Source organism: Ursus maritimus, unplaced genomic scaffold (assembly GCF_017311325.1).
Source record: "Ursus maritimus isolate PB19 unplaced genomic scaffold, ASM1731132v1 scaffold_32, whole genome shotgun sequence".
Classification (NCBI taxonomy): Eukaryota; Metazoa; Chordata; class Mammalia; order Carnivora; family Ursidae; genus Ursus; species Ursus maritimus.
This window is the reverse complement of record NW_024425786.1, coordinates 4,653,776-4,667,446: the sequence shown is the minus strand read 5'-3', so window position 1 is coordinate 4,667,446 and position 13,671 is coordinate 4,653,776. Positions and strand designations below refer to the sequence as shown.

Sequence of the window (13,671 nt, the reverse complement as noted above, 5' to 3'; positions counted from 1 at the left end):
GGCCACAGAGTGGCCAGAGAAAGACTTTGAAAATAAAAAATCCATATAATATGTCACTCACTTCCTGGGAGCTTATCCTCCAATGACTGTAACTCTTAAAATAAAATTCCAAATCTTTATGACTACCAGACACTTCGAGAGCTAGTCATTACCTACCCAGCCTATATCTCAACCTTCTAGATGTCCTCTTTGCTCCAGCCAGAATGTCTTTTTTATTGTTCTTCAAACCAAATGCATTCCTGCTCAGGGCCTTTGTACTCGGCTATTCCCTCCGCCTAAAATGTTCTTCCCCTAGATCCTCCAGCAGCTAGCCCTCTTTCATCATTCAGATTTCAGGTCAAAAGTTACTTCCTAAGGAAGTCAAACCACCTGACCAAACCTCAGACTCATACCTCAGTATTCTGTTCTATTTTCTTCTTAGCACTCTCTGAAATTCTTGTCTCCTTATTTACGTAGGTATTGTCTTTCCTTCTAAACTATCAACTCCATGAGAACAGAAACTTAACTGTCTGGTATCCTTATCATCCTCGACCCGTGCCTGGCACATATTAGGCCCTCAAAAATATTGCTAAGCATAACTGATAGCATGAAATACAATGGAATAGTAATATGCAGTCAATAAACATGATGCTATGGATCACTGTCAAAAAAGCCCTAAGACAGGGGCGCCTGGGTGGCGCATCGGTTGAGCGTCTGCCTTCGGCTCAGGGCGTGATCCCGGCGTTATGGGATCGAGCCCCGCATCGGGCTCCTCCGCTGTGAGCCTGCTTCTTCCTCCCCCACTCCCCCTGCCTGTGTTCCCTCTCTCGCTGGCTGTCTCTATCTCTGTCGAATATATAAATAAAATCTTTAAAAAAAAAAAAAAAGCCCTAAGATGTATACAACCTATTAAGAAAAAAACAGATTACAAAACTACATGCACAATAAACCTACTCTGAGTTAATAAATAAAATGTACGGCCACATCAGCACAGAAAAATGTCTGAAGAGACTTCTATCAAAAAGTCAACTATTTCTATCTGACAGTAGACTTTGGGGTGATTTGGCTACCTTCCTACCTGTGCCGTACTGTGTGAATTAACGGCAGGGGGTGGCAGTGGGAGGGCCCTCCCTCTCCCTCTCCCCGCTTTCATTTCCCACATGGCAAGAGCTCCTCCACAAAGGGTAGTCTTGGCTTCCCGCCTCATCCTCCCTCCCGCCCTGGACAGGTGTGACGTACTTATCTGCCTTTTAAGTTTGAGATAAGGACTGAGTGGGTTTGCCTAAAACCTTCCCTCCATGGATTTGGGAACGATTTGAGTGCACACGTGGGGAGTACATATTCTCCTCTTCTCCACATCACAACTTTTCAGGGGTAGCTCCCATGGATCGGTTTGTCACTAACAGTGACTATTACTCCCCAGGCTATAGAATTCAGAGACAAAGTTATTAGCAGCACACGTGAGTAGCAAACCTAAACTGTGTCCATTAGTCACTAAACAGTCACTAAGTGCCAGGCACTATTTCAAACTCTTCGGATCCATCAGTAAACAGAACAGATGAAGATGCCTGTCCACCTAGACTTCACAGCCCAGCAGGAGCACCCAGACCATATACAATAAAAAGAAGTGACTTATACAGTAAATTAGATGATGTTGCATTAGATGATGTTACATGCTAATTCTAAAACACATCTTGCCATCCTCATTTATGAAATAAAAAATACATAATCACCCCACAGCAGGCTCTCTGAACTGCTACAGGAATGGACTGTTAAAAATTACTGGAAAATGCATACATATAAAAATTCTGATTAATAACGATTAAAGCATCTAATAAAACTGATTCTTAAATAGAACAATTAGAGTTAGGAAGCTGAAATGTTGTTCAACAGTACAAAAATAAAATCAAATCCTAGCATGCACATTAACAGCTGTCTTCTGATGCCAGGAAAGGGGTGTCTGTTACTACATGGTTTAAAGACAGGAAAAATGGGAAATGACTCTACTCTGACCTCAATTTTATAGATCCTGCTTAATTTCAAGCTATTTTAATGTATCCTTTCTCAGAAATGGGAAGCAAATAGCATTGTCCCTTTCTCTCAAATCTTTCTTAACTTTTAAAAAGGTAAACATATTTAAGTGTTTTCTCCCCTTCTCTTTCTGAAAAAGAAGCTTTTGTAGCCCTTTCTATAAATAAGATCCCCGCTTCCAACAGGATAGCCTTCTTGGCTAGCTTCTCTGAACAGGCCCTGTCTCCTACCCAGAACATGAAGAGGGTGTGGCCTTTCCCACTTGTCCTTGACCTTCTGTGCTGGGACTTTCCCCCTTCCCTAAAGTGCTACCCACCCTTTCTTTAAAAGGGAACTACTTCAGGCTTGAGTTACACATGGAATGATCATCCCTCAGGGAAATTTTCAAAAGGCTTTTGGTCACGGAAGACCCACCAGTACCAGGCACTGTTTTAAGCTCTTCAGATCCATCAGTAAACAGAGCAGATGTTTGCTCTGCCGATGTTAGGCCTTTTAAAAAATCAGAACTAATAAGCAATCATAGCAAAGTCTATCACTTTCCTGTATACCAGTAATAAACAAGTGGAATTTGAATTTTTAAAACACAATATTAACACCCCCAAAAATGAAATAACTAGGCATAAATCTAACAAAGTACACAATCTACATGAGAAAAACTACAAAACTCTGATGAATGAAATCAAAGAATGATGTAAATAAATGGAGAGATAGTCCACGTTCACAGATAGGGAGACTTAATATTGTCAAGATGTCAGTTCTTCTCAACTTAAATCTATAGATTCAATGTAATCCCAACCTAAATCCCAGCAAGTTATTTTGTGGATAGCAACAAAATGATTCTAAAATTTACACTGAGAGGCAAAAGACCCAGAATAGCCAAGTCAATACTGAATGACAAGAACAGAGTCAGAGGAATGGCACTACCCAACTTCAAGACTTACTATAAAACTACAGTAATCAAGACAGTGTGGTATAGTGGAAAGAGACAAATAAATCAATGGAAAAGAACAGAAAGCCCAGAAACAGACCCACATCAACATTCAACTCATCTTTGACAAAGGAGCAAAGGCAAAACAATGGAGCAAAGACAGTTTTTTCAACAAATGGTATTGGAACAACTGGACGTCCAGAGGCAAAAAAAAGAAAAGAATCTAAATCTACATCCTTCACAAAAATCAAGTAGAAATGGATCCAGACCTAAATATAAAATGTGAAACTATAGGGGCGCCTGGGTGGCACAGCGGTTAAGCGTCTGTCTTCGGCTTAGGGCGTGATCCCGGCGTTACGGGATCGAGCCCCACATCAGGCTCCTCTGCTATGAGCCTGCTTCTTCCTCTCCCACTCCCCCTGCTTGTGTTCCCTCTCTCGCTGGCTGTCTCTCTCTGTCGAATACATAAATAAAATCTTAAAAAAAAAAAATGTGAAACTATAAAACCCCTGGAAGATAACACAGGAGAAAACCTAGCTGGCCCTGGGTGTAGCGTTACTACACCAAAGGCAGGATCCATGAAAGAAATAACTGATAAGCTGGACTTAATAAAAATTAAAAATCTCTGCCTTGTGAAAGACAAAGTCAAGAGAATGACTGGGAGAAAATACCTGCAAAAATGCATCTCATAAAGGATTGTTGTCCAAAGCACACAGAGAACTCTTGACATTCAGCAATAAGAAGGCAAACAGATGAAATGGGCCAAAGACTTTAACAGACCAAAGAAGAGGTACAGATGGCAAATGAGCATGTGAAAAGAGGCTCCATACATCTATCCTCAGGGAAATTAAAACAACAATGAGATAACCACTACACACCTATTAGAAGGGCCAACATCCAGAACACCAACGCCACCAGATGCTGGGAGGACATGGAGCGACAGGGACTCTCACTGTTGCTGGAGGGAATACCAACAGTACATCCACTTTGGAAGACAGTTTGACAGTTTCTTATTAAACTAATCATACTCTTACCATAGAATCCAGCAATCTCACTCCTGATTATTTACTTAAAGGAGCTGAAAACCTATGTCCACACAAAATCCTGCACACAGATGTTTATACCAGCTTTATTCATAATTGCCAAAACTTGGAAGCAACCAAAATGTCCTTCCGTAGATGAAGAGACAAACCATGGTCCATCCAGACAATGGAGTATTACTCATCACTACAAAGAAATGAGCTACCAAGCCATGAAAAGACATCTTAACACCAAGAGTGAACCATAATGTAAACTAGGGACTCTGTGTGATGATGATGCGTCAACGTAGGTTCATCAGTTGTAACAAAGGTACCAGTCTGGTGGGGGCATTGGTAGTCAGGGAGGCTATGCATGTTTGGGGGTAGGGGTTGTATGGAAACTCTCTGTACCTTCTTCTCAATTTGCTATGAACCTGAAACTGCTCTAAACAAACAAAAAAAAATTAAACCTTAATTTTAAAAAAAAGTAAACAGAAAAAGTAGAATGGAGAGCCTGGATTCAAGTGCTCCTGCTGCAGCATCTCTGGAGGCCAACCCTCTCCGTCACATGCTCCCTCTGATAGGCATAAGAGGCCCTACTGTCTAGCCCAGGTCAAGCTACTTTTCAGCTTCCTATTCTCTTGGACATGGAACCTTCTCTTTTCTCCCATAAACTCCTTTGGAATCACAGAAAAGTGAACTCAAGGCAAAATGAAGCTTGCCTCAGAATTCCACCACAGCTGCCCCACACTGTGCGCGCACACGTGTGCGCGCGCACACACACCCACCTCTGCTCAGTCCTGTCCAATTCCTCAGCTCCTCCTACTTTCCTCCTTTCTCCCCAAATGTAAACAACAGGTTCTGTAAGTTTTACATTTATTTCAACTCTACACCCTTCACCAGACCAGAGAACACACAAGCAGGGAAGCATACAAGAAAGCCTCATGAAATCCACACATCCTGCCCATAATACTCTCCCTTACAGAGAAAACACTCTCCCAAACACAAATTTATCTTCATCACACCCACCCCAGCCCATCTGTGGTTTCTCAGCCATCAAGAAAGGACTCCTTTGTATGTTTTTTTCTTTTTCATTTTTTCCAGTTTTCTAAAAGCATTAAAATTGGAAAACTTAAATTGTATTTTAGGAACTTCTCTCAAAATCTTCAACAGAACTTCATAATCACCAAGATAACAGAATTTATCATTAGAAACATTTGGAAGGTAGTATTAAAAAGACCAGAAGTGGGAAGATAGGTATGTAGGTAAGTAGGCAGGCTATGACATTCAGCTTTAGGGTTCTGCTGTCTTCAGTTATTTGGGCCAAACAGAGATGGAAAAGAAAGGGGGAGTGGAGATGATTCTTCATGCTACCTCTTCAAAACAAGATCACAAAAATTAGAATATGCCTCCACATACCCCTACTGCCACCCATACTTTAAAAGGGCTTCCTATTCAACGAGACATTTAACCAATACTTGAGATAAATACCAAAAAACTAACTGCATTCTCTTACTTCTAGGTATATCAGAATAAGACTCTAGAAAGCTCCACTGTACCCCACGTAGCCAAAGTACACCAAAATATACCTGAATGGTATAAGGGTAGCAGAGCTAAGACTAAAGTCAAGTGAAGTTAGTTAGAATACACTTCCAGGGGCCTAAGAGTCTTCATCTAGGTAAGTTTCAATAGGAACTTATTAAAAATACACATTTTGGGGCCCCACACAGGACCTACTAGGGCAGAAACTCTGGGGGTGGAGCTCAGCAATCCGTGTTTTAACAAGCCTTCCAAGTGATTCTGATGCCTGCTCAGCTTGAAAACCAGTAAGCTAAAAGGAATGCCCACCAGGGGCGCCTGGGTGGCTAAGTCGGTTAGGCATCTGCCTTCGGCTCAGGTCAGGATCCCAGGGTCCTGGGATTGAGTCCCGCATCAGGCTCCCTGCTCAGTGGGGAGCCTGCTTCTCTCTCTCCTGCTCCCCCTGCTTGTGCTCTCTCTCTCAAATAAATCAATAAGTAAATAAAAATGCCCAGAGCTCAGCTTCTCCTTAGTCACAGCCACAGGGTCTCCCACCATTACTAGAAAGAGCAGGATAGTTTATCCCCACGTAACCCACTGATGGGAGTTCGCACAGTATAGAGTTTCAGTTTTCAACTGAAAACTCTCCTCAAACCCTCTTCTTCCCTCAGAAAATGAGGCCCCAACTCGATACTCACTTGTACTTGTTTGAAAACAATCTCAGGACACAGCACTCTGTGTTAAGACCTAGACAAAAACACATCTATTCTAATTTCAGTTCCAATGCCACAAATGTATAGAAACTTGGAGGAGACACCGAATAAGAACCTTGAGGCCCCTAAAAAAAGGCTGGCCACCCCTTGAGGGTGCTGACTCCACCAAGTCCAGAGACATGGAAAACCCGAGCTGTTGGGGTGATGAAAATGTTCCAGAATTAATGGTGGTGATGGCTGCACAACTGTATGTAGAATATACTAAAAAACACTGAATCACAGACTTTAAAAATAAAAATAAGGGACGATTAACAGCAAAAAATAAACACACACCCCAGGTGGACCCAAGCCTGCCCTGAATGTCCTACACTCCCTAACAACTCTGAAAGCAACAGTGATTTAGCCTCCAAAACTGGAGAACGGGGCTTACAACAGATCTCTAAAGGTCACTCAGCACAATCACAGCAGACTCGGCCGAGGCCAGGCAGGTGGCTTACCTAGCACTCAGCAGACTGGTGGCAGAGCCAAGACTAGGTAGAACCAGTTCCTGACTGCCAACCATGTATCCCTTCCAAGATCTCAGTGGTCCTTGAGTTCACTATGAAACTCTTCACTTCACATCTTAATTTATAACCTGAAAAAATAAAACCTATAACCAATTTTTCTAACACAGACATCCACTACTCAAGTCTGTGATCTATGATTATAATCGCCTGGGTACCTGTTTAAGTTGTTCTCGGACCAATGAGAAAATCCAGAAGTGAACTTCAGACTAAAACATGTATTTGTACCAAGGCCTAACCACAGACTTCTAGAAATGATTCTATACAGTTCAGTGCGGAGAGGGGTGGGATCACTGCAGGGCACATGATAGTGTCATGTGCCAATTTCAAAAGACCCTGCCTGAAAACAGTCATAATTACATTCGTATCACAAGAGACAATTTGGTTTTAGCAAAACATCATCCATCGCATTTAACTAATGTTAATATAAATTTTATTAGTTTTCTAGTCTTTTTTATGTAACATATATACATTTGAGTTTTATATCTGCATAAGAACTCCAAAAGCTCAGAAATTTATACTGAGTTTTTTGTATTTTTACACATTTCATTCATTCAACAAGTATTTGTTGAACACTGACTATGGGCCAAGCATTCTTCTAAGTGCTACATTCTGAAGTAATATCATATAATGAAAACCACTAGGGTCAAAACTAGTGAGGCAGGTCCACAGTTCCTTTAAAAAATTTTTCCTTTAGTATCTCATTCAAGCGTTATGAACATTACTCTACTCTCTGCAGGTAAGATCTGCTTCTCCTGACGTTCCTCAGAGCTAAACCCGCTTGTCTCGACCTCTCCTCACCTGCCTTCCCCCACAGATACAGAAAGACATCCGCCCCAGCATTTCAATACATCCAATCCGCCTCTGCTACCGCCAACGCTAAGCTGATACAGGTCGTCTGATAACCAGATGCGCGCTCATTTGGACCTCATACTACTGACCTCATACTACTAAGTGAAACAGAGGAACTACAGTTAACCCACCTGCTACAAAATTATCAGATTTAATTTCAAATTTGGTACCACATACTGTACTCGAAAATCAAATGGGGTCCCTCTTAAAGCTTGGCTTTCTGTGAACTGTTCGTATCTGCACTTTTCCTACTTGTGATTGAACCAGGAGAGCCCTGCCTGCACTCCAAGAATAACCTGGGACCATTCAAACCATACCACCGCCCAAAGCTACACAAAACAAAGGCCAACGTCAGGGTTAACTAACCCTCCCAGTCACCAAGGCCAAATACCTCACTCAACTTCATAGCTTGCTTGGTGGAAGTCTGAAGAGTGCTAAATGATCCCCCCAAAACATGGGTCTGTCTTTCAAAAAGATTATGTATATATATACACACACACAAACACACACTAGAAAAACCAACCACTGAAAAAAATTACAGCCCTTAAAACTATGGCTCTATCAGGTATACCAAGAGAAAAATTACAAACACAAAAAACACTCAAAAATATATGCCTACACAAAAAAATGACTAAAGAAATTTTGAAAAGGTAGTTTCTTAATTAAAACAACTGAAATGAAATATAATTTAAGAAACCTCATAGTCTTATAGTCCCTTTTTCTTACTTGAATATAAAAAATTGAAGGAAAAAGAAAAGTATTCAGGATTTAAAAAGGCAATTCTCTCCCTATAAAAAGCATTACACTTACGGTTTTTTTCTGCAGGTTCTTTGGCATGACTTAGACTGTACCAGTGGAGAGCTATATGCTCTCTACGAAGACATTTTTACCATTAAAAAAGATGCATTTAATATGAAAATCTCTGAAGCTATCACCAACTGAAAAACCTTTGATGCAACTTTCCTTAAGATCAGTACAAACTAGAATTCTATTTTGTTTACTTCCTCTAAAGAAACTTTGTATTAGAGGAAAAAAAAAGAGCATTAATAGTTCAAAAATAGTAGCACACAAAAGTGATTTGAACGTTTAAGCAGAACATTTTCATTATAAAGGTTTGTTGGTGTGGCATTAGTTTGGCTTTGGAAGAATGCCATCTGAAATCCAGATCCAGCGACTGGGGGAATGCAATAGTTGTATTTTAAGTCAAACAGCTAATTAATGACTAAACAAAAGAATTTCAGTCTGGACAACATACATGGAGTACTAATATGTGTAATTATGCACTTTCTGTGCAATCAGAGAGTTGCATTAGCATAATTTTTTCTGGCTCTGGGCCTTAAAAATATTAACTTAAAATGCAGAAACCTTATAACAGTTCACCTAATGAAGTGGTGAATGCCAAACTGATTATGGAATAAGAGCTGGTTCTTCCACAATTTTGCTCTGTTTAACACATTCTTTCTCTCCAGCCCTGGACAGAAAATCAAGCCTAACCCTCAAATTACGCACAGGTTCAAAATTTCTACGTTTAATATTTTTTTCATTATCCAGTGCCTACATATTAATATTCATTAAGAATCAAAACTACTCGCCTAAGAAATGAGTGCTACCTTTTTGTTGTTGTTAAGTAGGCTCCACACCCAGCATGGGGCTCAACGCGGGGGCTTGAACTCACACCCTGAGATCAAGACCTAAGCCGAGCTCAAGAGTCAGATGCTTAACCAACTGAGCCACCCCAGTGCCCTGAAATGAGTGCTTTTAAAAAAAACTTCATGCAAAAATATATTAAGTTTATGTATAATACTTGAAGATGTAAACAAATAAAGATGCCAAACAACTCTATAAAACAAAAGGATTAGAAGTCAGTAAACAGTTGTGAGATCTTGAGAAAGTCTACTTGAAATTATTCTTTGGGACAGAACTGGAGAGAATGGGCTCTGAAATCAGGCTGCAAGGTTAGACTCCCAAGTCCACCACTCTTGGGCACATCACTTAACATCTCTGTGGCTCAGATCTCGTTGATACCATAAGAATAATCACATAATCCGCCTCATAGGATGAATTCCAGGAGTAAATGTGATTATTCGCATCAAGGACCCACCAGTGCCTCACACACAGTAGATGCTCAGTCAATGTGGGCTGCCATAATCTGCCACCATCATCATCACCCCTCCTTTATCACCCGCAAGAACATGGGCGAAGGCTGTGTGTGGCTGAGAAAGCATAATCCAAACTGATTTGTTTCTAGACACAACATTTATTTTGCAATTGCAAATAACATTCAGGAAGGGCAAGAGATTTTACCTACTCCAATGCATTAAAAAAGGTTCCAGGAGCTTAGCCGGGCCCTAAGACCTCCTTATCTTCTAGTAGTCTTCCTTTTTAGTGACTTTCAGCTTCACCAAATATTTGCATATGAACCCACAATACTAATCCTATGTTAACTCTTTTTAATCCAAAATTAAATGACAGAATGGATTTGCCAAGTACACTAATGTGGTTAAGAGTTATGGGTCTTTGATTAAAAGCCAAGGCAACATTACAACAGAATGAACGTTCCTAAGAATTAGTAAGCAACATACAAGAAATTAAGCTCAAAGAGCGACAGGCCCTAATAAGTATGCCATCTTGACCAAATGAGTTAACCACTTTTTACCACTACACCCTCATCAGTAAAAGGAAATATGGCATATCTTGTAACATTATTATAAGGCTCAGTGTTATAATTATAAACAGTGCCCAGCCACCAGCAAAAACAGGGCCTCGATAAATGGCAACATCTGAATGGGCACAATCTCACTCTCCCTCTCTCAACAAAGACACAGTACAAAACCTAGATTTTCTCAAATCATCACAAATATTACAACACAGGTCTCAAAAAAGGAATTTCTCAAAAGTGTGGAGGAGTCACATTATACTCAGAAGTTGAATTGTACCCACCCAACAGAGAGCAAGCATGGGAGACAGAGACACCTCGGACAGGCAACTCCGGCCACCAGGCTGCTCCGCAAACATATGCTGCATAGAGTGACACGGAAAACGGGAATCAGGTGTGCTGTCCACTGCTCTCCCTCCCTCATGCCTCTCCCAGTGACAGCGCCTTGTCCCCGGGAAGGGGAATCTAAACCAGTTTTTGAACAATACTGCTCCTAAATACAAGCCAAATACTTCCTGTGGCCCTCCACCAAAACACAGCAATCTACTGCAAGCCCAGCGGGAAACGGGCCCTTACTAATGGCAGTATGACTAAACTTCACTTCATGAGCAATTCAAGAGACCTCGGACCTCACAGGCAACTCTGACTAAGCATGACTCCACCGTATTTAGGACTGAGAGCCCCAGTGAAAGACAAGCCCACGGAAGGCCGCTTCCCTCAGGTTCAGTGTCAGCGTGCAGGACGGCGGGCTGAAGCAAGCGAGAAAATGCCAACGCCAGCTAGATCAAAGAAGGAAGTGCTTTAACAGGAGTACTGACTGTTTTGTTCCTGTTATCCAAGCCAGTTTTAAAAAAATAAAAAGGTTACCATCACCACGTAACACTCTGCAGAATTAAGGACTCCTAAGTCTTCAGCTGTCACTCCAAGATTCCCCTATTTTTCCTAAAGCCAAAAATAAACAAGAAAGAAAGCCAGTGTCCTCTACATTGAAATGAAATATGGGCCAACTTTTAAATTCAGTTCTCTCGTAAGAGTTTTTGTCAGTGTTGAGCTGACAAATTACTGAGTGAACAACGGGTCACAAGGGAAAAGGGTGTGAGCCTTGGCCCCTGCCGGCTGAGCCACCTGTCCTGCCTCCAAACACCCCTTGGGAACACACTTTGTTCACTGGCATTTTCAGCAGTAGTGGTAGCTTGCACAAAACAACCCACGTGTCTCAGAGCCCCCAGTTTTATGTTTCACCAGTCAGAGAGGGGGCCGCAGTCTCCTCTCTGGACAGGAACTTTCGCAACACTGTGACCTAAATCAGCAGTCTCCAAGGAGCTCTGTGGGCCAGGGTCCTAGAAGAAAGTACAGAACAGCTCCATATTTTCCTTTTAATCTCATCCTCTATAAAAAATCTTTATTAGGTGCTTTATAATGTACCTGAACTACAAGTAAAGGGGAACATGTCAACACCAGAGATAAATACGTAAAAGGTGAAGTCCTATACAAGGATCTGAACACTCTACCAACTAAGCTTCAGATACTGTGACTCCAGCTTCAGAAGACCCTAAAGACCACGAATTTTAATTAAGCGCTTGCTGGCTTCAAATATAATTTCAAGTCGTAATTAAAAATAAATTGCCAATTTCACATAAAACATAATATTGAAAAAAATATATACCGATTATGTGTTTTGTTTCATTTCTACATAAACTGGAGCTAATATATAATAGTAAGGTAGCAGATCCATGTTTCAGGGACTACTAAGAAACATATTGAGTTTTTAAATAATTCATGACCTAGTTAGGACCTACTGAATGGCTCCCAAATCATACTATTTTGCTGACAGAGTAATGATCTATGATTAAAACTAATTTTCAGCATATTTACTTTGTTTTCATGTTTAAAATAGTTAATCAATAACTGATTAAAACAACAGGCCTCTAAACTAGCTAATGTTTGTTGAGGTAAAAGTATTCTGTCTAAGGGGGAAATATAATATATACAAATAATCAAAATATACATACCTTAGAAGAAATGTAAAATCAGTTGAGACAAGGTATCAAAGCTATGAGGGTCTACTGAGTATTTAAATCTATCAACTAGGATTAAGCAGACCAACTTTCACCCATATAACCTCTTAAAACTCAAAACAAAGGCACTATAAGTCAAGAAGTTAGAACAAAATAATCTTAAAAAGATAATGGTAAAGTAGTCAGCACTACTGTCTTCCTGTGTCTTCTAACAAAACTGAGGGCCCAACACAGAGCAGGAGGTTGTATTAACTTAACTTGGAAGTGAACGTTGAGCCAGCCACACAAATGGACTTAGCCCAACTTTGGAAAGCCAGTAATCACAGCCATCTGAACTAAAGGAATAAAATTCCCAGATCAATGGACACATACCCAGTTCTCATCGCCACACTAAATGGGTATTACCCTACACGGAAATATTCAGATTTCAAAATTAAAAAGATGACAAAGCAATCCACCCTTAATATTAAGACTCCCAGACTAAGACTTACCAAAAACAAGAAACGTCATCCAAGAAGATACTTTTATTGATTCTACTTTACCAATCTTCTAATTGGATGCCAAATACACAATCTACCATACAGCCTCTGTTCCTAATATAAAAACTCCTATCATTAAGGTAAACTCATCAAATTCTCCATGCAAACTCTTTTCACCACAAAGGACTGACAGCTGTTTTGCTAATAAGAAGCCTGTCCTTCCCAATGCTACAGAAACTTCACACTGTCAAGACACTGCATGTTCTGTGGAACACTGGGGCTGTCTCTTTATTAATTCATGACAACATAAGAACTAGTGTTTAGCTGAGATGCAGGCAGAGTTAACCACCAAATGCAAGACGCCAAAATGCAAGAGAACACAAGTATGATAACTCATGCTACCTTAGTAAGTCAGCGTGCATATTTTATATTTTTCAACGCAAGCCAAGCCGATTAGAGATAGTTCAAGAAACATGTTGGTTTCTGTTAAACCCAGATTAAATATTCTTCTCATTTACAATCCCCTAGTTCAGTATTTTGATTTTAAAACTAATAGAAAGTAGTATACTATGCCAAATGACCTAACAACTTTGCCCTTAAAATAATTATACCCCTAAAAATAGAAATTTATCTACCTCATTAGTGTTCCAACGGTGCCTCTCTTTGGGTAAACTTGAACATTTCGGCAGACATTCAAGCAGCTTTTTCGGTAAAAAGATTTTTACATGACTACTATTGCTGTTCCCATGATCATCTATAAAGAAGAAAACAATAGATTCAGAGAAAATAATAGAGGAAAATCTCCTTTTAAGTATACTGGCAAGCTAAGAAACGGCAGCTTAGTTTGGTCACTGTGAGACCAAGAGCACCATTCCTCTGGTTAACGATGCTCATTTACACACTGATCAGAGAGGT

General features: G+C 40.4%; 1 protein-coding gene across 2 annotated transcripts in view; it reads right to left on the bottom strand.

Annotated features, from left to right (window-relative positions):
* Positions 1-13,671, bottom strand: part of CAMTA1 (calmodulin binding transcription activator 1) — an 837,244-nt gene that overhangs the window by 789,400 nt on the left and 34,173 nt on the right. For both annotated transcript variants that reach the window (XR_005839010.1, XM_040645728.1), the window contains one exon: positions 13,392-13,510. Coding sequence is in view for 1 of the 2 variants with exons in the window: in XM_040645728.1 (XP_040501662.1) it covers positions 13,392-13,510 (119 nt within the window). In the remaining variant the exon portion in view is untranslated. The remainder of the gene's footprint in view (positions 1-13,391; positions 13,511-13,671) is intronic.